Source organism: Talpa europaea, assembly GCF_964194135.1.
Source record: "Talpa europaea genome assembly, chromosome: 1".
Classification (NCBI taxonomy): domain Eukaryota; kingdom Metazoa; phylum Chordata; class Mammalia; order Eulipotyphla; family Talpidae; genus Talpa; species Talpa europaea.
In genome coordinates, this window is record NC_140073.1 from 12,940,893 (window position 1) to 12,966,491 (window position 25,599).

A 25,599-nucleotide genomic window follows, 5' to 3' on the forward strand; every position below is an offset into this window, starting at 1 on the left:
TGTGGGTTTCTCTTTGGCTGGCCAGGGATCGAACTCCTGCTGCAGAGGCTGTGGATTGCTTCATAGTGCTGTGCTTTACCCCTTGCACCACCAGGGAGACCTATGTTCTCTCTTTGTGTTTGGATTTGCAGTTCCCTGATGACAAGTGTTGTTGAACATCCTTTCATTTGCTTGTTGGTCATTCATCTATCTTCTTTGGATACATGCCTGTTTAAATCCCTTGCTCATTTTTCTAATTTTTTTTGTTGTTGTTCATGAGTTGTAAGAGTTTTTATATACATATATATATATTCTGGATGTTAACCCCTTATCTGATAGTTTGCAATTATTTCCTCCTCTTATATAGATTCCCTTTTCATTCTGTTGATTGTTTACTTTGTTGCTTATAAATTTTTTAAGTTTGATTTAGTCCCATTTGTCTATTTTTGCTTTTGTTGCCTGACTCTTGACATCCTATCTAAGAAATTATTGCCCATTGATCATGAAGCTTTCCCTGTGTTTGCTTCTAGAAGTTTTGTTATTTTGGATCTTACATTTAGTTCTTTAATCCATTTTGAGTTGATTTTCTTTTTTTTTTTTTTAAGAGCATGTAATATTTCATTTTTTTTAAAGATTTATTTATTTATTTTTACAAGCACTGGGTACAGTCTGAAGTGCGGGAAGGTGAGAGAATCCACCAGAGCCAGAGCAGGGAGCAGAGCAGGCAGAAGGACCGAAGTACACTGCTGAGAGGAGCAGCAGGTGACAGGAGAGGTCTGCGTGCCATGCGGGACCCTCCTCCGGTGGCCGGGGAGCAGCCGGGGATTGAACCGGCGCCACAGAGGCTGCGGGCAGCTTCGCAATCCAGCACTCAACCGCTGCACCACCGGGGAGGCCCTGATTTTCATATATAGCATGAGATAAGGGCCCCTGTTCATTCTTTTGCATGTGGATATCCAATTTTCTCAGCACTGTTGAACAGAGTACCCTTTCCCCATATATAATCTTGGTACCCTTATCAAAGAACATTTGACCACATATATGTGAGGGTTTATTTCTGCATTCTCTTCTGTTCCATTGGTCTGTATGTCTGTCTTTATGCCATTACCAAACTGTTTGGATTACAGTGGCTTTGTAATATGTTTTAAAATCAGGAACTGTCAGACCTCCAGCCTCATTCATCTTTCTTAAAATTGTTTTGGTTATTGGGGGCCCTTTGAGAATCCGTGTAAATGCTAGGATTTTTTTTTTTTTCTGTCTGCAAAAAATGCCATTGGGATTTTGATAGGGATTGCATTTAATCTGAATATCGCTTTGGGTGTAATACAGACATTTTTTCACAATATTAAATCTTTTACTCTGTGAACACATGTCTTTCTATGTATTTGTATCTTTAATTTCTTTCAGCAGTGTTTTGTAGTTTTTAATATATGTCACCACCTTGGTTAAGTTGATTCATAAGTATTCTATTCTTTTTGATGATAATATAAATGGGTTTGTTTCTTAATTTCCTTTTCAGCAAATGTAACCCTTTTAAAATGTAACCCTTTTAAAACAAGAGGAACTTTTTCTTTGAACTTTTCCAATCTAGTGTCTTCCAGAATTCAACACTCTTTTTTCTCTACCTGCTTTTATTTCTTTTTACATGTTTGTTTGTTTGTTTTTTAAGATTTATTTATTTATTTATTTGGGCCTCCCTGGTAGCGCAAGGGATTAAGCACTGTAGTACATAGCAATCCGCAGCCTCTGCAGCATAAGTTCGATCCCCAGCCAGCCAGGGCACAACACACACGGCACAGCAGACATCTCCTGTCTTGCCCGCTGCTCCCCTCAGCAGTGTATTTCAATCACTCTGCCTGTTCTGTTCCCTACTTTGTCTCTGGTGAATCCTGTCACCCCCCACATCTCTGGCCTGTACCCCAGCTCTTGTATGCATACATAAAATCTTTTAAAAAAAAAAGACTTATTTATGCATATAAGAACTGGGGTATAAGCCAGAGGTGTAGGGGGTGAGAGGATTCACCAGAGACAGAGTGGGGAGCAGAACAGGCAGATCTACTGAAACACTGTTGAGGGGAGCAGCTGGCGAGACAGGAGAGGTCTGCTGCGCCATGTGGGTTAGCTCCCTGGGCAGCTGGGGATCTACTGAATCAGAAACTTGGGGTAGGGGGGCACATAATCTGCATTTTTGACAAGCTCTCCTGGTGATTTTGGTGGACACTAAATTAGAGCACACTGTTTTAAATCCTCTAGAAATGCTTTTCAACACAACTGTCACTTTCTCTCAGAATCTCTGTAGGTTCCTTTTCCATTACCTTTACTTTTTCTTTTGTTCCTGTTTTCATGTGATGTCATACTCTTTTAACCCTCATCATCTCTTTAGGTTCCCTTGCTTTTCTATTCTTGTATTCTCATAGAAAGATGTGGCATTGAGCAAGACTGGATTCAAATCCTGACTCTACTATATGATCTTGGGCAGGTTAAGTAGCTTCTTTTAACCTCAATTTTCTCAGTTGTAACGTTGTATTGAAAGTTCAACAAGTTAAATATCAGTTACTTTCACAAGTTTTGGGGCTCAAGTAATGCCAGTTCTTTTCTCCCTTTTGCCATCATTACTCTTAAAAAAGAGAAGAAAAATTCCTTCCATGATCTATTTCCTGCAGGTCATAAAAAAGTGAGGTGTCTTGTAAAGAGAAGAAATGACTGGTTGTGATAGGGCTGGTGCCAGTTTCTTCAGTTAGTCACATGAAGCAGACACAATGAGGTTCTGTTTTATAAAGTTCAATAATACAGGAAGTAGTTTGGTCCATAGCAAAAGAATGGGATGTTAATGTTTATTTTCCATCACTTTTTTTATAGTGATTTGTGTAGGCAAAACTAGTCCTGCATCTTGATAAAGAAGGAGGCACAAATAGACTTAATTTCCCAAATTTGAGGCCACCTTCTACTTTGGGAGGGAGCCATCCGGACCAGAACTGAGCTTAAAATAAAAAAGAGAGACCAATTGGAATAGGCAGGAAAGAGTAGCAGTTCTTTCTAAATTGACATTCACCCTTTGGCCAATACTGAGACCTCATGTTTTGGACATAGTAGACAAGTTCATACCAAATTTTGTAAGGTCTGTTTTCAAATATCTTGTTTGGTGCTTTGTTTTGAAAACCATGCTTCCTTTGAGTGCAGATGTGGTTACTATATGGTTATAACCAAACTTCATGGATTTAATTCTAATGGTGCTGTTGTGACTAGCTTGAAAATTCTACAAGATCAGTAACTCTCATTCATTATACACTTGCAATTGGTGACTTAAAGTAACAATTTTATTCTCTTTCATGGTTCTTTGAAACCATGAAGAGAGATTGGGCTCAGTTGGAAAATGAGCTTAGTTAGGAAATTCTTCTGTTGACCTTGTTTGGGCTTTTTCTAGAGTCATTTGGTTGCTCAGTTGGGACAGCTAAACCTCTCTCCCTCTCCGTGTAGTCTTAGAGATAGCTGTCTCCACATGACCTCCTTTGCAGAGCAACCAGACTTTACATAGCAGCTTACGGCTTTCAAAATTGACAGTTCCAGGAGGAAGGACTTGGAAGCTGTCTGTACTCCCTAAAGACTAGACCCAGAACTGGCACAGCTTGCCACACTCTTGGTTAAAGCAAGTAACAGACTGTTCTAGATTCAAATGTGGAAAGAGACCACACAAAGCAAGAATATCAAGAGAATGGTTCTTTGGGGTCTAGCTTCAAAAACGGGTTATTACTGGGCCTCCCCAGTGGCACAGCGGTTGAACGCTGGGTTGTGAAGCTGCCCGCAGCCTCTGTGGCACCGGTTCGATTCCCGGCCACCGGGTGAGGGTCCCACATGGCGCGCAGACCTCTCCTGCTGCCCGCTGCTCCCCTCAGTAGTGTACTTCATCAGTCTGCCTGCTCTGCTCTCCCCTCTGGCTCTGATGAATTCTCTCACCCTCCCGTACTTCTGAGTGTACCCAGTGCTTGTATAAATAAATAAATAAATCTTTTAAAAAAATGGATTATTACAGGGACCATATTTCTATTTTATATAATAATATATATTCAACAGTAGACTTTCAATACCTATTTGTGGTTTAAAGAATCAGTGGTTGTATGGACCAGTGTACTGACTGGTGGGTATATGATTGACTGCTCTTGTTTATTTGGTTGGGGGTCCTGATTCTTAGGGCTCAAGTACCCGTGTTTGTGTCTTTACAGTCCTCATCCTCCTTCAACACATGTCTTTCTGTTCTGGGTGGCCAGTTCTTCATGTTCCCAGCGGACACTTTGGGAGTTGTAAATCCAAAGAAGAAAATAATAATGGCTATTTATTGGACTGTGCTGTCTACTTATGTTCTTACTTAATCATAGCAACCTTTCTCTGAAATAGGGATTTCCTCTAAATTTGGAAGCTGAACATAATGAACTTGTCCAAGGTCACATAGCTAATAAGTGACAAATGATGATGAATTTAAACCACAGTCTGATTTTAAAGCGAAAGCACTAACTTGTCTCACATATTAATAAATCAGAATTTCCCTTGATTAGTCTCAGCTATTATGATATTTCAGAGTGTTTCTCAATGCAACGCCAGTTACATTTGTGGCTGGCTAATTCTTTATTGTGGGAAGATACCCTATGCATTGCAGGATGTGCAGTACCTACCGTATTTGCCCATTACTTACTAGCTGCCAGTAGCCATCTCCCCACCCCGTTGCAACAACCAAAAATGTCTCCAGACATTACCATTTGTCCCTGGAGGAAACCCCCTTCCTGTTGAAAACCACTGATAAATTATTTCATTATTTGCTGTACTTTGATCTTGCTGTTTTTGAAATAATTTATCTCAAACTCGCAGCGACTTCAAGCCCTCTCGTTGTAGTAGTACTGCCTGGTTCTGATGGTCTAGAGTTATGTTTTTCTCTCATTGCCTCTCTCCTCTTTTGCCTTGTCTTTTTGCTTTTGTCTGTGATTCCCCTAAATAAAATGCAGCTGAATAAAGCAGGGTTTGTAAGAACTTTTCACACAGGTATTGATTCAGCAGGCAATCACATCTCTGAGATTATAAGCATCGGTGCTAGTGAATAGAAGGTAGTTTACATCTTCTAATATAGTGGAGGGGGGAAATGCATATTATTTAGCAAAGTGGAAATTAAATGGCTTCCAGGGTCCACAGAATTAATCTTCTTTGGGGTAGTATTGATTGACATGCCGGAGGACGTTAATGTGCAAGTCTTTTGGGGAACGGGGGAGGAGAGTGGAAATTGCAGTTTCTCTGCTAATTGTACTTTAGGTGTAGTTTTTGACAATTTCATGTTGTCTAGACAGGAGGGAAGTGGTGGAGAAATTATTCCAGTGGAGTTAAATGCTGAGTCCAAAAGGAACCAAGGTTATGGAAGTCAGGAAGGGCAAGTAGTATACCCACAGATGTGAATCAGTGAAAATCAAATGTCACTAAGAGAAGCAGTTCAGAATGAACCCAGGATATAAGAAAAGTGATTGTACTCTGAGCTTTGTGCTAGCTCAGGGGCTAACAGTGGATTGTTTGGGGGCCCAGCTGGAGTCTCTGCCCTCTTGTCTATTTCTGTAGACTGCAGAAACCTCATTACTTCAACAGTCATGAGCCAGGAAGGCTGCCTCTTTCTTTGCCTGTGGTTAATAAGTGCCCCAGCCCACTGTGCATTTCTTTTTCCTCATTCTCTTGTAAGGCTTCATTTACTAGCGCTCTTTGCCCTCCCGACGTTGGCCCTAAGGTTTTACTTCATGATACATAGTTTGCAGTATACCAGGGTCTGTGGCCTGTCACTTAAGAATGACTTAGTTAAGGGTATTTTAAAATCTCATGTTGGGAATATGATTGTGAAAAATCATCTAAAAAAATTGTACAGGTTTGCTGTTATTGAAGTAGTATCCTACCATTATATTTGTAGAATTAATGGGTCTAGAGATAGACTTTTTTTGGAATTGTCTGATTCTGAATAAAAGGTGAGATTCAGGATTGTTGAATTCTGTAAATCTCTTCTTGATTTTGAGGGGAAACCAGTCAAACTGCACTGCCTCTTATTTAAAGTGTAAACCTGTATATCACACCTGCAGCTTATGGAAGTGTGTTCATGTGCGTTTCAGAACTAGCTATGGAACTTGTTTCCGTCTGACTGCCCTTACTCACCCTTTAGTGAAAAGTCTATGATCTAAATTCCTGGTTAAAAAGTCTGTGGTCTGTGAGCAGACCTCCCAAGTCTTCCAGGGAAAATGGATTTGGTTATAGAGTAAACCTGTCCATGTAGATCAACTTATACCTTTGAGTTCAAATGCAAACAGAGGTTTTTATTATAAATTGAAGTTTCATAACTATAGTGTAATGTGTTGAGGATGTGGATGTGTATATGTATATCCTCAGCATTCATATTTATACATATATATTAAGCATAGTGCTAGCCCATCATTGTACAATATTATTGAAAATGACCAACCATCAGTTAGCAGGGGGTCAGGTGTTCCCAGAGGACTCTGACTTTTCAGGTAGGACTTTTGTATAGCTAGATACACAATTGCATACAAATTTGTTTCTAGTGTCTTCCTTTTTGGTGTCTGTGATTATCTTGTACTCTGATGTTGTAGCACCTGTGGATCACTGCACAGAAACATTGAGGAGTATGTTAATGTTTTGTAAAGATGTTTTAAAACTTTCCTGGTGAAAGAAATTGTTTTGAGCCCCAACTATTTTCTGTGCTCAATGATAGTAAAATAAGGCTGGCCCATACAACAGGCATGGTAAGCTCTTTCTGTACTATGTCTTTTTCCCTGAGACTAGCCTTTTAGTAGTGCCACCTTGCCTCGGTCCACTCCACAGCAGGGGCAGGAATTTCCTGCCAGGCTCTGCTAGCAACTGAATCATGTGCTATAAGTGCACCCCTAGAGCTAGGGGGCCCTGCAGCGATCAGATGAGTGCCTATCGTTGGATAACTTAAACGATAATTGCCAGTGTGTGAAATGGGGAGGCTTGGATGCCTCCGCTTTAAAGCAGAGATGTCAATTTGGAAATCATAATAGAGGTGTCGTTTCAGAACACACAATTATTTTTTACAAAGAATAAGGGCTTGTCATCTCCTAGCCCAGGCATGCGCCAAGGCAGAGATCTGGGGCTTGCAGAGCAAGATTCAGAAGAAGGCAGTGGTGCATCCAAGTTTCTTTGGCTTCCTGCCCTTTTATACCCTTAAAAATATTGTCCTTTTTACCCTGTGAGGTCTCTTTTGGCAATATACCATCCAGGAGCATTAGTGATAGTTTCCCAGGCAAATAGCCAACCTCTGACTTTATGATTTAATGAGTCTCCCAGGGACTAAGCTGTACTGCATGTATCAGGACAACTATGTCAGCACTTTAACCTGAGCAGCTTAAGTCACCAGAGGGATGAAGAGTGATGTAAGCAGTTTCTGAAACGCTTGTTCCTTCAGGAGTATTGGTGTGGGTTTTTGAACATCTGGCAACCTTGTCTGAAAGTCATTGAGTTATTGGGGGGCAATCAGCTATGTCTTCTTGCTTATTTCTTTCAATTCTTACTTAGACCTGCTGATTCATGTAGATATTTTTTGGTCTCCTTGTAGTCCAATAGCAGAGATGAGACATACAAGTAACAAGTACCAGGTGGTTTGGGAGAGATGTTTTAAAATGCTAGATAAACTTCTTGATGGAGGAGTCAAGTATTTGAACTTTCTAGGAATTGGGGAAGAACTTTTACAGAATTGGGGAAGAACTTTGCAGAAAGAAGAAATGGTCAACCTGAATACATAGGAGAAATAGTGAGGGTGTTTTTAGTTTAGCTAGAACAATGGTTCTGAAAGTGTGATGCGAATCACTGAAGTAAAAAACTGTAATAACACTCCACTATTCATTCTCTTATAGTAAACAGTGGAGTTTTCTGGAGACTGTGTGACATGTATTGAGGTTATCACTCTGATGGCTAATGGAATTTGTGCTTGTGTATGCAAAATTTATTTTTTATTTTGAAATATAAATATTGACAGGTAAAAACCCTGTCATATATAAACATAAACTCTTTGGGGTTCTCAGTAGTTTTCAGAGTGTTACAGGAGTTCTGACGCCAAAATATCTGAAAGCCACTAGACCAGAACATATAGAAAGAATGAGAAATTTTGGCTGCAAAACTTTGGATGCCACACTTGAATTTGGATTTTATTTCCTAGGCAGAAAGGAGTTATTTGTTTGGGTTTGACTGCTCCCCTGAACTAGCAGATGCCACCCACACATCAGAACCAGGCTAGGGCATTGCTCTTTAGGTGTGGGGTACTAGTAGCATCTTAGCTTCCAGGAGCAGGTTTTCCATATCAGTACTTGGAATTCTGTGCCTTGCACAGAATATTCATCAGGGAAGGAAAAATGGTTGTATTCATTTAAAATTTTAGGAATTTTACAGCTTGAATTGTGTTCCGTTGATTTATGATTTTGGCAGGGCTTAATATTAATTTTAGAGCAGGGGTGAGTAAATTTTTTCTACAAAGGCGAGGTAGTAAATATTTTTAGGTCTGTCTCTTACCAGGTTTGCCAGCTCTGCCTTGCTGGCCCCAAAATAACTGCAGATGGTATGTAAATGAATGGATGTGACTGTGTTTGGATAAAACTTTATTTACAAAAACAAGCATATATACTTGTGATTATTACATTCTTTTATATAATTGAATTTTCTTAAAGTAGTATGCAGATTTGATAGAGCAGTGAATTTCAGACAGAAAAACAATGTATCTTTAGAAAAAGAATTTGATATAATGCTCATGTGTGTTGTTCATTATAAATCAAAGGTTCTAGTATTTTCTTTCTGAACTCCAGTGGTATGCCTCTCTTTGATACTACTGGCCTGTTACAAAAGGAGTTTTGTTTTGGTCAGAGCTTCAGTGGCTCTTGAAAACATTTCTAATAGGTCAGATTGAAATGGTAACTTCAGGCTTTAACAAGTACATGAGCCCTTTCTAAAGCCCTCCCTGATTTCACATGATCGAATTGCATGATAGATCATTGTGAAGTCATTTTGTATTAGCCAGAGCAGCGGCTGACAGCTGCTCTCCCATTACATTTTCTTGTACCATTTCCCCTAGTGATGGCTTTTTGCAAGAAGCTAACTGTAGGAGAGAAAGATCTTTCTTTGAGGTTCCTAGGAGTGGTGGTGGTATTTGTCTATTAACTCTATCTAGTTCTTTATTCAACAACAGTGGGAGACGTCTTTTGTTCCTTCAGATCGGTACTTGTGATTGTAGAGAACTTCATTTTTCATCAGTGATGTATGTGGTGGTGCTATTTATAGTGACCGGCTCTAATGATTTTGTGTATTAGTTGTTAAAATGTTATATAGATATAGCTTGCCAGTCCACTCTGTTGCTGGGCAAGCAAATGATGCCTGTAGACTCTAGTAAGTAGGCATAGGGGATGCATGTTCCAAAAGAACCTCATCAGCAGTGTATTTCATCAGTCTGCCTGTTGTGTTTCCTGCTCTGTCTCTGGTGAATCCTCTCCCCCTCCCGTGCATCTGGCATCTGGCCTGTACCCCGGTTCTTGTATAAATAAATAAATAAATCTTTTTTTTTTTTTAAATCCCAATAAAAACAACTAAAGCTAAAAAAAAAAAAAAAAAGGAACCTCATCAGCAACTCTCCCGAGACAAAGCTTAACTTAGTTTCAGTTTTACTCTGATTTAAAGAAGTCTTCTTAATTAAGAAAGGAAATTAGGGTGGAAGGTAGACTTAGCAAGATTATAAAATTATTAAAATTATCTCATCCAAACACATCTAGTTCAAGAGTCTCCTTTACAGCCTCCCTAAAAAGTCATCTTGTCCTTGGGCCTCCCTGATGGCGCAAGGGGTTAATAAGCACAGCACTATGAAGCAATCCTTAGCCTCTGCAGTAGCATTTTCATCCCTGGCCAGCCAGGGAGCAACCCACATGGCTCAGTAGACCTCTCCTGATTCGCCCACTGCTCCCCTCAGCAGTGTGTTTCAGTCTGCCTGTTCTGTTCCCCACTCTGACTCTGGTGAATCCTCTCACACATGCACACACCCCACACCTCTGGCCTGTACCCCAGCTCTTGTATGCATAAATAAGTAAACCTTAAAAAAAAAAATCTTAAAAAAAAAAGTCATCTTGTCTTTCTGAATACGGTCACTGCCTTGGCATCATAGGGGGTAATATTGGCCTCCTGACTTACCAGGATCCTTTTCTAGGCAAAAGTACTTAAGGAGGATAAATGTTGGTCACTGGAGAATGCTGCTTGTCTATGGGTCTCTACTTACTACTTACTAAGCAGCAGTTTGGAGAGTGACACAATAGGGCTCAAGGGTTATTCAGGTCTAACCCCAGTGCCCTTTGGGATGTAACATGCTCTGGGTATTCCAGGGCAGTCAGCTGCTCCTAGATCCTGCTTCCATTCTTAACTTCCACCCTATTCCTATAGAACTAATTTATTTGTAATGAAAAAGTAATAAATTCATAATGAATAAAATGGCATAAATTCCCTGAATACGCTTCTTAAAATTTCATTTTTTTTCTTTCTCTTGTGAGCCATACCTCTTACAAGCATTCGTTTTAAAGATTCAAAGGTGTCATTTTTTATGTGCCCATATGAAAGAAAGAAAATCCTGCGAATTAAACTGTCACACAGTTGTAAGTTGCACCCCAAGTTTAGACACATTAAGGTGTATGTATGTGTATATGTATGTATGTATATGTGTGTGTTTGTGCATGTTTGTCTTGTAATTGATGAAATACCATTTCTGTGTGGTAAATATAATGCTATAATTGAAGATTAAGGCTTCAACCTAAGAGGATATGTAATTTATCCCTTTCTTCTCTTTGTCATTGGTTACATGGTATTCTTTATCTTCAGTGTCTTGAACGTGGAGGTTATAGGCCTTGTCTATATAGAAAATATCATTTGGCATCATTTAAGTAGTCCTGGGGAGGAAAGGTAACAGGCCAAGTTGACAAGGCCTCTGCTGTATCTCTTCCCCGGGCTGTTGGGAGAAATGTTTCCGTGGACCAATTGCTGGGATAAAGTGACTGCACATGACTATACCTAAAGCCAGCTGGTTTTAATAACAGTGAATTGAATTAACTCAATTGGAAAAGATTGGTAGCTGCTGTCCTCATCCTGCAGATCTGCTCTAAAGGAGAGTCTGGCAGAGAGCCGGAGACCTGTTCCTGGGAAAGGGGAAGATGCTGCCGGAGAGGAACAATATGCATTTCTTTCTGAGTCCATTTCCTTTTAAACATTTTCTATGGCAGAAGTTTAATTGACTGCCAAGGCACATTTGAATTGGGAAGCAGTGTGGCGGATGGGGCGGGGGCATTCCCCATTTATTAGATGTGTTTTAACTGGCTCTTGTACAGGAAAGTGGGGGGAAAAAATGTTTGAGCTAAAATTAGAAATTTCATGTAAAAATTCAGGTTTCTGGTTTCTCTTAAAAATCAGGAAAATCCATCAATATTGACCCACATTCTAGCTCACAGTGGGTACATACACAGTTGGCACCTGCTTGGGTACCAGGAAGGTCTGGCAGAATAGATAGCACAGTGGTTTGAATCCTTTTGGAGTTGACAAACCCTTATGGGAATCCTGGTGCCATCACTGAAAACTGTTTGCCTCAGGCTGATATACTTCTAGGCCCAGTGAACTCATGTGTAGAGTAATGTCTGTCTCTCCAGGTTGTGGTGACCTTTAAATAAAGAAATATATGTGAAATGCCTAGTACTTGCCTGGTACTAAAAAATGCGCTCAAGAAAATGTGTGTATATCAGTTATGATCATTGGAATTTATGATTGGGTTAGATTATATAAGTGAAGATTTTTGTCAGTTGTTAAAGAGCTGGAGGAGTACAAAAAGGGGTGTGTGCAGAGCAGAATGAGGAGAAGATAAGGGGATGAAGAGTAGGGGGACATGAAGGAACTGAACACTAAGTAAGTGTTGGCACCACATGATGATCTCTGGGTGTGCCTAATTTCCCCTCCTGTGTTGGTCCTAACCTATCTTTCTATTGGCGGTACCGCAAATAGAAATAAGATTGTCTCCGAAGCACTATTCATTTCTCACGGAAGAGCATTATTCAGCATACTGCAGTGACCATATCTCGTGGGAGCTCTGTAGTTCATTTGTGTCTCTTAAGTACTTAGCTTGTAGAAAAGGTGTGACTGAAGATAATAGGTGTTAGCTAGCTGCAAAGGGGGATGTTATTTATCTCTCCCCCCCATTTTTCCTTATGAATGACCTCTGAGTTGGTAATTGACAGGGATTATTGCCATTTTTTTAATCTCTGATAGGAGGCTGCTGGAGTCTTCCCTCATTTCATTATCCCGTTATGATGGAGCAGGATCCAGAGAGCACCCAATATACCCAGACCCAGCGAGGTAAGGCCAAAGTGAGAAATGGCACTAAGTGGGGGGAGGGCGCCCTCGGGTTGCCAAGCCGTTGGAAGCCCCGTTCTGTGCCTCTCTGGCCCTGGTGCTCTTTTACTCTTCAGTTACAGTTTTGAGACAGGTGATTCAGGTGATTGGGAAGTGTTGCAGGTAAGTGAACAGAACCTCTGGTGACAGAGCTCTTGTCCTTTAGGGCACATTTCCAGAGGAGTGATCTGAAAAGGCCACTGGCAGAGTCACATTATATTCTTTTTCTGCTGATTGTCAGACAGGCTGTTGCCATTCAGAGGGACAGTCAAAAGGGAAACAAGTTTATTGAGATTACATACAAATTCAAACAAACAAAAAGTACTACTTGTTCTCATTTGAGAGAGAATTTAGAAGCTATATCAAAAGGCAAAAACTGAGTTATTCAGATGTTGAATTTTTAGAGACAACCTTAAGGAAGAGATAACTGACAAAAGGACCACTGAATAAAAAACAAGTGGACATTTTATTAAAGTGTATGCCTTCTTCCTGTTAGAAAACAGTTGAAAAGTTCTTGAAGAGATTAAAAAAGAATCAGATAAGTTCAAGGCCTATCTTTACTTGATCCTGGAACCAAGGACTGGTTGTTGAGTTGATGAATAACATTTATCTGTAGAGAGCAGCCAGTTGGGATAGTCTCAGTGGAACTTAACTGATTCTATTAATGATCTGAAAAAGGGATGACTTGGACATTATTTAAACAATAACATCGTGCATTGTGAGTGTTTGCCAAAAGGGTAATTTACAATGGTGTGTCTGGCAAGTTAATAATATAGGCTGGATAAAGCTAAATGAATGTTGCTCTAGATTAAGAATTTCAGGTCTTGAAAACTTTTGGACTGAGTTGATTCCAGAGATTTTGAGTGATTTTCTTGTTGCCACAGTTATGTCCCTTCTGAGAACACAAGGGAAAAGATTCCCCTTTATCTTCTTCCTTTTCCATACTCCAGAAAAGGCAAATCTGAGGATCAGGGAACATGGGGACTGATGACTTTGAAACAGGTGTGCAGTTAGATGATGACCGAAGCCAAGAGGTTTATGTTAGTCTCTAATCATATTTGAGGGTTACAAGCCCCAAATGAGAGGAGATTTTTCACATCAATCATATACTTGAAACACTGAGACAGAACTTGCTGTAAAGCAGTGTGTTTTAGTACAGCAATGGGTGTCTCATCCCCACAGTTTTTAACCTAACAGAGTTAAACAGTGATTCTTAAAGACATTATTTGTCCTCCTTTCTTGTATTAAATATATTATTTATTTCTACTCACATCTCTTTATCACAGAAAGTGTCCTACTTTATGGTGCTGGTATTTTTGGATTTCCTCTTTGAACATACTTTGTTTTTTGGGAGGGGAGATATTCTACCTTGAAGAAAAGTTGAGGGTTTATTTAAACATTCAAAATTTTCACTTGGAACACTTTAGAGTTTGATAATTATCCAGCTCTTCAGTAGGAGGATGATCGTTACCTCATTACTGGCTGTTAACTTTCTTGTTCCTATTACACTTCACCCTACACAGTATGTATAGGTCAAATCCTTTGTTAGACATCTCAGCATTCAGATCCTTAGCTTCCCTCTGGATACCTAAAAAGATAAGGCTGGGATGTACTTATATTTAACAATTATTCCAGGAATCTTTTTTTTTTTAACCATTGATGCATCGTTTTGTAGCATAGAGAATTTCTTTGCTATAGTAAAATTAAACATTGGGGTTGCCTAGTGCAAAAACTGTGCCCCTACATAATTAGTAATCTTCATTATCATCAGCATCAACCTTATTTCTATTTCTGTCACCTACTACAATTTTTCCATTAGGGTAGGCTAGCAACCCCAAACCGAGCGTACTTATGGTCACTTTTCATAATCAGTTCCCAAAAAAGGAATATTCATTCTCTTCTTGAAACTTCGGTTATATAATTTTCTAGTCTGATTGACTTGAGAATTTAACCAACAATGGTTGATTTCTGCTGGAAGATTCCTGTATATTTGGTAGATACAGAAACAACTTGAGTATTGACGTCTGGCTGTTGAAAATTTAGGATTCTGTGATTCATCCTTGTAAAATGCATGGGAACAGGGCCCAAGCGGATAATGAAAGTCCCACCAGGGGAACCTTTTAAGAACTGCTTCTCGTGCTCTAATGATCTTGGCCAAGGCAACTGCAGATCCCATACCCACTTGCTTTACAAAGATAGTTTGGATTCAGGGGGCCCAAATACAGCCTATTGTTCTGTAACACAGATTTTTGAGTTTCAAAGTTTGTCAGCTGGTCTGCTTAGGAATTCCATTTGATGGTTGACTAGAAGGGATACCTCCTGATATAAGGCATTTCAGAGACAGTCTTGTTTCCTACAGCAATTGTGTCAGCTTTCCTGTGGCCTAAAGGAATAGGCTTACCTGAGGCTTTGCCCAGAGACTTTGTGTAGGAGTAATGAAAAGATCAGGTGGCAAGATGTTTGTAAATACTTCCCCTACCATATGCATATAACTATTTCTATTCTCAATCAGTTTTTACAGATTTTCATTAAAAAATATAACAAAAGATAAACGCTTTTCTCCTGTTATATTCCAACATTTAAGTTAAGATCCCCAGAAATCCTCATTAGGATTGTTGTTTCCTTACCTTTTTCCTACTTGTAATGTGTACAAATCATTCTTTAATTTCCCCCCAATTAAACATTTATTTTAGAGAATTTTTCTTGTGTATATAGCATTAATTTCAACTTAATAGCTACATAGTGTTTCTTTGTATGAATTTAGTTTACTTAATCAGTTGATGAACATTTGGGGTGTTTCCCAGTGTTTCACTAATGCCAACAATGTTGCAAATGAAATTCATGTATATGTATGTGTGTGTACATATACATATCTTCATATCCTTGTATGTGTCTGTAGGACAAAATTCTTAGTGGCATTGTTGAGGAAGTGTATGTGCCTCAGGCAGGTTTTAAGTTTGGAAATCTCTTAGTAGTCCACTTAATATTATCATATAAGCTTTTTTCTGTTATTGTTCTTCTCTCACTTTCTCAATTCACAGCCTCAAATTATTTAAGTGTTTCGAAAGATAGATGAAAAACTTGAGAAAGAAGGAAATTTGGCAAATTGTATAGGACAGTAGATATTTTCACAGAGTATCAAGCCACCGAGCCATAGTTGCAAGAACATAGGTTTAGACTAACCTTTTATTAAGAATAGTCATAGTAAGTGAGAAGACACAGGGATGGTCATTACTCTCAAAATGGCGCAGTGCTCATGTAGCCTCAGATCTGTGTAAGAAATAGAAAAATCTTATTTTCCTGTTAGGTTTTCTGTTCTCCCAAGTATTTTTTACTCTCACTCTTTATCCTGAATATTTTGTGTTTCTAACATCCATGAGTAATCTGGAAGGGAGAACTAAGAGAGTCAAAGAGATGATTTTAAGGAACTAGGACAAATCTAAAGCAATGTATATTTGCTGGAAAATAAAGGAGTTCCGGTGAAGATGCTGCCTGTCTCTGCCTTCTTTAATCACCTCAGATTTACTGTCTCCTGGTCTGTTTTCTCATCATAAAATGGAAGAAGAGATGAACTTTAGATAGAGGATTGCTTACATTCCCTTTCTTTCCTTACGTTTGAGTATGGATGATTAAGAAAAGCTGTGAATCTGTATGAAGGGCACCCTGAAAAATTGAAAGGAGTCCCTTATGAAACTAAAAAGAAAGGCCCTGTGTTTTCCTCTCTGAAGGGGGCAGCTGTTGATCAGATGATGACTGATTAAACAACTTCTTTGCCTTATCTCAAAACAGAAACACTGGGGATAGTCTGATAAGCATTTTGTGCTGTACAGACCTCCCAGTGAGTTAAATGCCCTTTATTTTTCATGTCTCCAGAGTTTGCCTCAGCAGGGAGATACCATGGGAGAGCTGGATTTAACTGTCTTTCACAGTATTGCCCATATTAGCTCTAGTTTGTGTTTATCCATCTCTGTCTCTCTCAGATTATCTCCTGCTGCATACTACGCCCAGAGAATGATCCAGTATCTCTCACGGAGAGACAGTATTCGCCAGCGCTCCATGCGCTACCAACAGAACCGGCTCCGTTCTTCCACCTCCTCCTCTTCCTCAGACAACCAGGGTCCGTCAGTAGAGGGAACCGACTTGGAATTTGAGGACTTTGAGTAAGTATATGATCAGCTTGTTTTCTTCCCTCTCCCTGCCAAGCTATGAGTTCTTCCAGGTTGGCCACCGAGCAGCAGTGGTTGATATTCTTGCTTCAAACCCCAAGGTTATTATTTATGAGTAATGGGATGGGGTGAAGGGCAGAGGGTTAATATGCCCAAGGCACTCCCACCTCTGGCAGTCACCCTTCTGATTCCTGGGTGCCTGAAGGAAGAGACAGCCCACTGGGCCCCAGGCCAGACTGGGAAAGGATGGCTGCTCTTCGGGTGACATTTTTATTTCCCTTTTGTGTGAACAGTGACTGTGGAAATGCTTCTCATAGACTGTCTTCACAACATTTGGAAGGCAGGAGGGTTGGTATTTTTTCTCTTAAGCAGGGTAGGTATAGAAATTTAAAAGAAAGTACTCAAATTTCCCCAAAAGGCAGATTTCTCTTTATACCCTTGTTAGACTGATTATTTGAGGTCCTTTCCCCAACCTATACTTTCTCACTCTCCTTCAGCCCCCAGTCAGGATTCTTTGAAAGTTTTCTGTCAAATTAATGTGTTGGGTTGATTGTCTATTCCTTCCTCTTCTGGTCTTTTTGGGTGCTGGGGAGACCTTTCTAGCCGTTCATTTTGATTCTTTCCATCTTGAAAATGAACTTCCATGGCTTGCATCAAGTTGGATGTTTGGCTCTTATTTTGATTACTGTATTTTGATACCCTCAAATATACAAAATGAGAGAAAGAGTCCCCCTACCCCCACCCCTTTTTTTTTTTTCTTTTTGCTGGCAGTACTGGAATAGGAGAGTCTACTAGTCGTTTCCCTTTGATCGCTCTCCACCATGATATAGCCTCAGGGCTGGGGTCTTAAGTGTTCTTGCCTCCCTCCACTTCTTTCTTTTCCTGGAGCTGAAGGGATAATTCCTCAGGACCCTCTTTGCAGCAGAGCTTTATAAGGAAAAATAATTTCTCAAATGGGAAATCTCTTTGCCAGAGAGGACTGAGAAGGTGGGAACAACCTTTGTACCAATTTGCCTTCCTGATGTAATCCTTAAATACACTAGCAGTTGCGTACTTGGAAGCAGTGGGAAGCCTAGCTGGGAGGCTCATTTGTCTGAGGAAGATGTAAATGTGAAGGAGATGCATGGATGCCCCGAAGTTGCTGTGCTGATTTCTAGTGAAGTAGGGGTGGTGGTCCTCCACTCTCACTCTCAGCACCTGTCGGCCTCCCTCAGTCCTCTCGGGGAAGGTGCATGAAGGCTGTGAAGGCAAAGAGTCTGTTTCCTTCGCCAAATAGACACCTGTAGTGAAATATGTTCCCCTGCAGATATGATTATTCTTCCAGCACCGGAGTCTATCCAGAGAAGCAGTTTCAATGCACATACCGAGGCTGCCAGTATGTAGTGCTGCTGAAAAACCTCAGTAATCCTGTGGGGCTCTGGGAGTCAGTGCCGACTGCTTGGCCCTCTCTCCATGTGTTGGGAGGGCTGTTATCTCTTTGCATTGGTGAAATGTGGGGCTTATGCCTTTGAGCTGTATCTTGCCTCGTGACTTGTCCTTCACAATGGAGTTCTGGGTTAGTTTAAAATGTTCTGTTCTCATCTTACCTTCTCTTTCTTCTGCTACCACCTCCTCCCTTTCCCCTTCCTTCCCCCTCGATTTTCCTGTGTCAGACTGCCTCCTCCTTGTGCGCCCCACAGCCCACCTGTGCTTTTTACCTCCCCCCTGGCTTCAGCACGACCTGAATTTACATTGCCTTCTTCACCTTTCATGCACTGACTTGCCATTGTTTTTCTTAGGGGTCTGTTATTGCTCCCTAGTTAGTAACAATGGGCTAATTTTTCTAATGGCCCTCCAGTAGTCCCTCCCCTGGGTGTTTGCCTTTGTCTTTGGGCTGATGCAGGCTGTAATCTTGTTTTTAATAGCAACTGTGGATTAGTCACCTCCATATTAGTAGTCCAGGTCTTCCAGTGAAGGATGTTGCTGGCTGGTTGATGCAGTTACACTCTGTTCATTCCTTCTCAGTCTCCTTCCCTGCCCTCTTCCCCACATTGTAAACTCAATGTTGCCCATGGCTGCTCCTCTTCATTTAATTTCTAGGTTCTCTAAGGAGTGGGAGTGAAAAATTAGGCACTGTAGCAGCCCATTTTAACTTCCCTACCCTGGTCTTTTTCCTTAGTTTTGATAACTAGAAGGAAAGATAAAGGCTGTACAGTCATGATTTGTAGTTCTTTCAGATACAGAGAAGTCAGTCAGTCTAGATGTGGTAAGAATCTAAACACTGAGGGAGACTGTTCTACAGGGTTTCCTAACCCTCACAGCATATCACACTCCTGCTTTGCCACCCTACTTCGGGCCTTGTTACTCACCAACCATTTGTTAAGTCCTGGAACATTTTGCCATTCTCTAGCTTGTCCCCTGCAGGTGTGTAGAGTCCCCGGAAAACAAAGGGAAACATTGCCTAGATCCCAGGTTTTTTTGATTTTCTTCCATTATCCATTAAACGAACGATGTCAGTTATAATAGTATTGTTAATATCTATTACTAGTTTATAGCATATAAAACATTTATAATACATAACTATTGTTATACATAATGTATATGGATATATATATGCATGCTTAATCTTTAATCCTTACAATACCCAGTGAAACAGTTATTTATTCCATTGTGTTGTTTTTCTAAATGAGCGTACAGAGACTTGACCAAAACCAGATATATCTAAAATTAGAGAACAGGGATAAACATATTGTCTGTTGACCTGCCTTTAAAATTTATGTACAGCCATATTCAAGCCCTTGCTTCATGAACTTGCTGTGCAATAAAACTACCTAGAGTTATTTCTCTGGAAGATGTCTTTGAAATTTGGTCATCATCAGGTTAAATTTTCTGGGGTTTTTTTTGTGGTCTGGATTAATGACCATCTTCCCAAGCAAGCTTCTTCTCCTGCCATTTATGTTGGTCTGTGGCAAGGATTGAGACTGTAGGGTCCCTATGTTTATCAAAATGCACAAACAGGACATCCAGAAACCTGCTGTCAGCAAGTCTGTCTAGAGCCCTCAGCTTCTAGCTTTGCATAAAGATGTTCACAAGCAGGGTAAAGGTGTCAGTGCCCCTGACGTTGCTGTCTGCCTGCTTTTGAGCCCAGACCACCTCCTAGAATATAGATGGCAAATAAGCATAAGGAATATTTCCATTTTCATTTTCACCATCCCTTTGACAAGAGGGGGGAGGCCTTTGTGAATCCCAGGTTAAGTACTTTATCCTAGCAGTTGCTGAGTCCTGGGAAAGAGGTGGTGTATGTGATTTTTGATTATTGTTCCAGCTATCTTCCCCCCTTCCTCATTTTATGTATTATTCTAAATGTAACTATAAAATTTGCGGCCATTTACAGTTTATTCTGGTGTCTTTTTGTAACTGCTTTACCTTCCAATGCAAAAGGAAACCCTGACCTAGTGTCTGAGAACTAGAGGAGCCTCAGATTCAACCAGCCACACATATCACTTATCTCCAGCATACATACCAGCCGCTGGGTAATCGTATTCAACTTTGTAAGCATTGCTGCGAGCACAGAAGTGAACAGTCCTTTTTTCACTGTTGTGACACTGGATTACTTTGGGAAAACATATTAGTTAGAATTCTAGTCTTTTAGCTTTAAAGTGCGGTTTCTTTAGATCTACATTTATTTTCTTAACTCTTGTAATTTATCTAAGTGTCCTTGGGTTTCCCTTTATCCAGAAATCCATATTGTGACCAAATATGCAAAAATGTATCTCTGTGAGTGCGACAGTCATTTCTGGGTGCTCCCTGGATCCTGAGTTTGGCATGATATGTTCTGGCAATACTGCATACACATAGGAGCTTTTCTTTTTACGGGCTCCTTTACTTGACACCTTCTGCAAGAAAGTCACTGAAAGGTCTTCTTGGCATATGGTGTAACTGAGGAGAAGCTGAAAGCTGTCACTCAGCTCTACCATCTGATTAGAGGTGACATAGGGGAAATATCTTACCTTTACTTCAGATTTAATATTCTTCACCTGCCCTTTTACCATAACTGAAATTTGGTTGAGTCATAGCGAAGAAAATGTGTTAGAAACCTGATATCTAGTGGCAAAATTCTGACAACTTTGTGAGACTCATATACTTACTTCATGTTCTTGTGACTAGAAATTCTAATAGAGTGAAGCTGCTTGTCATTGGTAGTACTTGCTCCTCTTCTATGCTTGGAATTTCCAGGACTACTGTGAATTTCCATTGACTACTGATAACAAATTCATATCTTGTAGCCAACAAAAAGAAGGGTAAATCTCTGGGGGACCATTTTGAAATGAGCTGCATTTGTCTCTTCCTTTGGCTTACAAACCATAGACTCTGATAATGGAAGTGCAAGAGACATTGAGAAAACACATTGTAGTTATTCTGTTTTCAGAATGGAGCCTGCTAACACAGTCAGGAATTAGGTAGTCGATCCATTTGTTGAGGAGTAGTGTTGTGCAGTAGTTATTTTTTTTTTTTTAAAAGATTTATTTATTTATTTATACAAGCACTGGGTACAGTCAGAAGCATGGGAGGGCAAGAGAATTCACCAGAGCCAGAGCGGGGAATAGAAGAGGCAGACTTGACAAAATACACTGCTGAGGGGAGCAGTGGGCGCGGCAGGAGAGGTCTGCGTGCCATGTGGGACCCTCACCAGTGGTCGGGGATCGAACCTGCGCTACAGAGGCTGCGGGCAGCTTCCCAGCCCAGCGTTCAACTGCTGCACCACCAGGGGAGGCCCTGTGCAGTAGTTCTTAAAGTGGGATGAGACAAGACACAGTTCTCATCCTTTTTGCTACAGAGTTTTAAATAATTTCATGTACTTGATTTTTGTAGTGATTGATTTGTTTTTACAAGATAGGCTTGTAAAAGAGAAAGTTTAATTCTTTAAGTCAGACCTTTCTCCAGGTCTGCTTAGGAAAAGGGCAAATAAATAGTCATAGAAACATGAAGCAGAATGGAGTATTTCGGGAATTTCCCTGTTGATGAGTATGTTGAGACAGTGAAATCCAAGGTCTGTGGCCTGTTTCTAAGTGTTCCTTGGGAGTGAGCTGCCTGAGAGCTCAGACAACTCACATCTGCCTCCAAATAAAATGTTCCCCAAGTCCATTTTTACTCTTACTGGAACCAATTTTGAACCTTAAGTTTATAAAATAGCAGATGATTCCTAGAACAACTGTGATTTGAAGTAGGATCACTTTTCAGTGGCCTTTAGCCCCCTCAGTCTTGCAGTAGTAAAATTCTAGGATCTTTGTTAAAGCTACCTTAGAAGAATTTCCCTTGTACTAAACAGAGGTAGAATAATCAAGTCTTAGAAAAGTGAGGCGATTTCCTGAGATTAGGAATAAGATAGCGAGTGCTGGAATTGAAGATCCCCACCATACTTCTAAAATACACACCTACCTGAGTGCTCTTTACCAAGGATTTTGAGCCCATTGCTTAGAAATATAATATTGCTTGGCAACTTTATAATTAGTACTTTTTCTGGGCAAGTAAAATACATATGAATATTTATTATGAGGAATGTAGAAGAGGGAACATGTCTAGATTGTGCTTAGACTTGGAATGGGAAAGAAACAATCAGGAGCGGGGGAGGGGAAAGGAAGACATAGCCACTTAGATACATACATTTGTTAACATAAAATGCACAATAGGAATATGGATTTGTATAATGTATGCAAATGAAATTAAAGGTAAAATAAGGGAGGAGAGAAACTTATAAATGGTAATTATATTATTTTTCCTTGGAGAAAAATTAAGGCTCTGCTGCTCCAAGAAGCTGTGCGATTAGGTAGCCCCTGTGAATGATAGCAGCTGGGTCTGTGATTCCTCCTAGAAGTCTCGACCCTTAGATGTTTGCACAGTCTTCCCCCCTCCCCCCCCTGAAGATTTATTTATTTATTTATACCAGCACTGGGTACAGTCAGAAGTGCGGGAGGGTGAGAGAATTCACCAGAGCCAGAGCGGGGAACAGAGCAGGCAGACTGACGAAGTACACTGCTCAGGGGAGCAGCAGGCGGCAGGAGAGGTCTGCGCGCCATGTGGGACCCTTGCCCTGTGGCCGGGGATCGAACTGGTGCTGCAGAGGCTGCAGGCAGCTTCGCAACCCAGGGCTCAACCAGCTGCGCCACCAGGGAGGCCTGTTTGCACAGTCTTTGGAAGTAGAGACTGGGGCCTCAGTTTCTAACAGTAGTACTCAATTTAGGGTCACTGTGGTACCCAGGTAGGTCTTCTGTTGTCCAGAGATTGAATAGAAACAGAAGAACGTAGGGAAACCAGTGCTTTTTAATAGTCTAATTTTCAGCAAAGTCAACCAAGTATTTTCAAGAGGGCAATGGTCTTTTGAGCTTTTTGCAGCAAGAGCTTCATTTGTGAAGGCCCAAGTTGGAGTTGTTGTCACTGAGGAGTAATGTCGTCCTCACTGTCTGGTCAGGACTCAGACAGCAACTGTAGGTGTGTTTTTCATTCTTTTAAATTATAGCCTCTTTCTGCGGCAATTAATCCCAGGCATTTAGTGAGAGTTGCTGCTGTGTTTTTCCCTTGTTCCAGAAATGCATTTTCTTGTATTTGGCACTTGTCTTGGATACTTGATTGTTTGAAGGGTGTTTTTTCCCTACAAAATCTTCTACAAGAAAATCTTATTTCCCCCCCTCTTCCCAACTATCCCTCTGAGAGTTAATCAGAGATGCACAGAGTTCAACAACTGGAAGAGCCATTAATAACTCAGCCAGCCTCTATCCTGCTGTCTTACAGGCAGCTTCTGGCTGATGAAAATGATGAGGATTTCTCTGGTATTTCCCTGAGAAGTATTCTGGTGAGAAAAAGTCATCCTGTGATGGTGGAGCACCACCAGCATATTTGCATAGTCTGGGCTAAACTGGTTTGTTGTTGTTTAGTCCCCCCCATTGAAAAGGGCATAAGCTATGTTCTCTTAGGCCCCATTATTTACCCCTTTCCCTATTCCCAAGGAAAACTCTCTGGGTCTACCTTTCTGCCACTGCTAGGCAGACATCTTCTAGTCCACTCCTATCTGGTCATATTTGATTTTGCTTCTTTCAACTCATGCTGCCTTGCTTCGTGTTGCTCTTATAACAGCACTGAAGTGAATGGCAGAGTCTGCATAGTTTTCTAAAATTATTATTTTTGAACACTTAAAATTCCTTTGCCCTTTTCTAACCACTCTTTCTCTTCTTACTTCTACCTCCTCCCTCCAGTGGCCTTCACACTGAAATTAGTGTTCCCTACCTCAACTCCATTCTTTGTAGACCAGAGAATCTTGAGAGACATCACTTGTTCTTTTCACCTCAGCTTATACAGATCTATGCCTTTGGTCTGGGATTTTTGTATGCCAGTACTAAAATCCAGGGCCTTCTCCCCACTTCTCGTCTAAGTTATTCTTTGGTGGACATTCCAACTTGAGACACTGTGCCTATTCCTGTTTTCAAGTTTTTTTCTGATCAGGAATATTTTAGATTTTTTTTTTTTTTAACAGACTATTTTTTTTCCTCTCTTTTCTCCCATAGGCAGTATCTCATTTGTGTTTTTACCACCTCTCACATTTTTTTTGATCATTCTGGGTTCCAGTCTGTCAGTTCTCCTCTGCTAGAGTTCTCAACAGTTTCAATTTGAAGTCTTCTCTGCATGCCTCCTACTTCCCCATCATTAGTCAAGATGTTATGCTAAGGACCAACAGATACATCTGCCTCACTTAATATATTGCCTTTTTTTTTTTTTTAAGATTTTCTGCCTCACTTAATATATTGCCTTTTTTTTTTTTAAAGATTTATTTATTTATGCATACAAGAGCTGGGGCACAGGCCAGAGATGCGGGGGGATGACAGGATTCATCAGAGACAGAGTGGGGAACAGAACAGGCAGACTGACTGAAATACACTGCTAAGGAGAAAGCGGGCGAGACAGGAGAGGTCTGCTTCGCCATGTGGGTTGCTCCCTGGCTGGAGAATGAACTCGTGCTGCAGAGGCTGCAGATTGCTTCTAGTGCGGTGCTTAACCCCTTGCACCACCAGGGAGGCCAAATATATTGCCTTTTCAATGGTGCCTAATGTACCACCAGTTTGAGACTTTGCTTGTATCTAAGACAGCTCGTCTCATTCTCATCTTCCTATAGGTACCCTCCAGGAAACTCTATATAAAGTTATTGTCTCTGGCCATGTTTCACCTCTCCGTGCCCCTCCTTTTTAAGTGGAGGAAGTAACTGGATTAGAAAGGAGTTGATTGTCTTTTAGAGTTTAATAACAACAAAAAGAAGCTTGTGAAATATGTCTTAGGAGCCCTAACTTTCCCCCGGTCCTGAGTTTGTCCATTTTTTGAGTTGTCCGCTTGTGCCCTTTCACCAAACACTGTCATCTCCGGGCACTACCAACTGCTTATTAGTACTACCTGGTGCATTGGCTTCCCCTTTCCTGCCTTTCAACTCTGCTTACACCAGATACCTTACTGTTTGTTGTTCTGAGAGAGGGGGATCTTTGCACCTTGCAGAAGCAAATTGTCATTTCTATGGTGTAATTCTGGGAAGGCCAACTCGCTCACATAGCTATAGAATAAATAATTGAATTTGTCCCATTGTGTTTCTTTCTGTTCTTAGTTTTAACCTTTTTGAGGTTTAGGATCTTTTTATTTCTTTTTTTTCTTAGGATACTTTTTAACTTCAAAATATCTTTAATTCCTCTCATGATAATTAATTGTACTTTTAGTCCTTGTTGATAAGTAAAATATGCTATTATGAAATGTTACCATGAATTCATTTGTTCTTTTAAATGAATTGGCACTTTAACTGATCACAGTTTGATTCTGCATATATTTGAAAAATTCTAATATGCTTTATTTGAGATTTCTTTTGTTTGATATTCAGATATTCAGGACTCCTTGTGTCCATGTGACCATTAAGACCTTATAATAATTTGTAGGCTCCCCAGGAACTACAGTGTGCTGGTCAGGAACTTCTGGTCTCGTTCTTTTTTCACCCCCT

General features: G+C 40.4%; 1 protein-coding gene across 5 annotated transcripts in view; it reads left to right on the forward strand.

Moving 5' to 3' along the window:
* Nucleotides 1–25,599, forward strand: part of AMBRA1 (autophagy and beclin 1 regulator 1) — a gene marked incomplete at its 3' end in the record, with an annotated part of 131,325 nt that overhangs the window by 18,073 nt on the left and 87,653 nt on the right. For 2 of the 5 annotated variants that reach the window (XM_084240841.1, XM_084240843.1), the window contains 2 exons: nucleotides 12,307–12,393; nucleotides 16,410–16,589. The exons of 1 other annotated variant lie outside the window; for it this stretch is intronic. In XM_084240841.1, coding sequence (XP_084096967.1) covers nucleotides 12,307–12,393; nucleotides 16,410–16,589 — 267 coding nt within the window. The remainder of the gene's footprint in view (nucleotides 1–12,306; nucleotides 12,394–16,409; nucleotides 16,590–25,599) is intronic. 2 more of the 5 variants (XM_084240842.1, XM_084240844.1) reach the window with 2 other exon arrangements.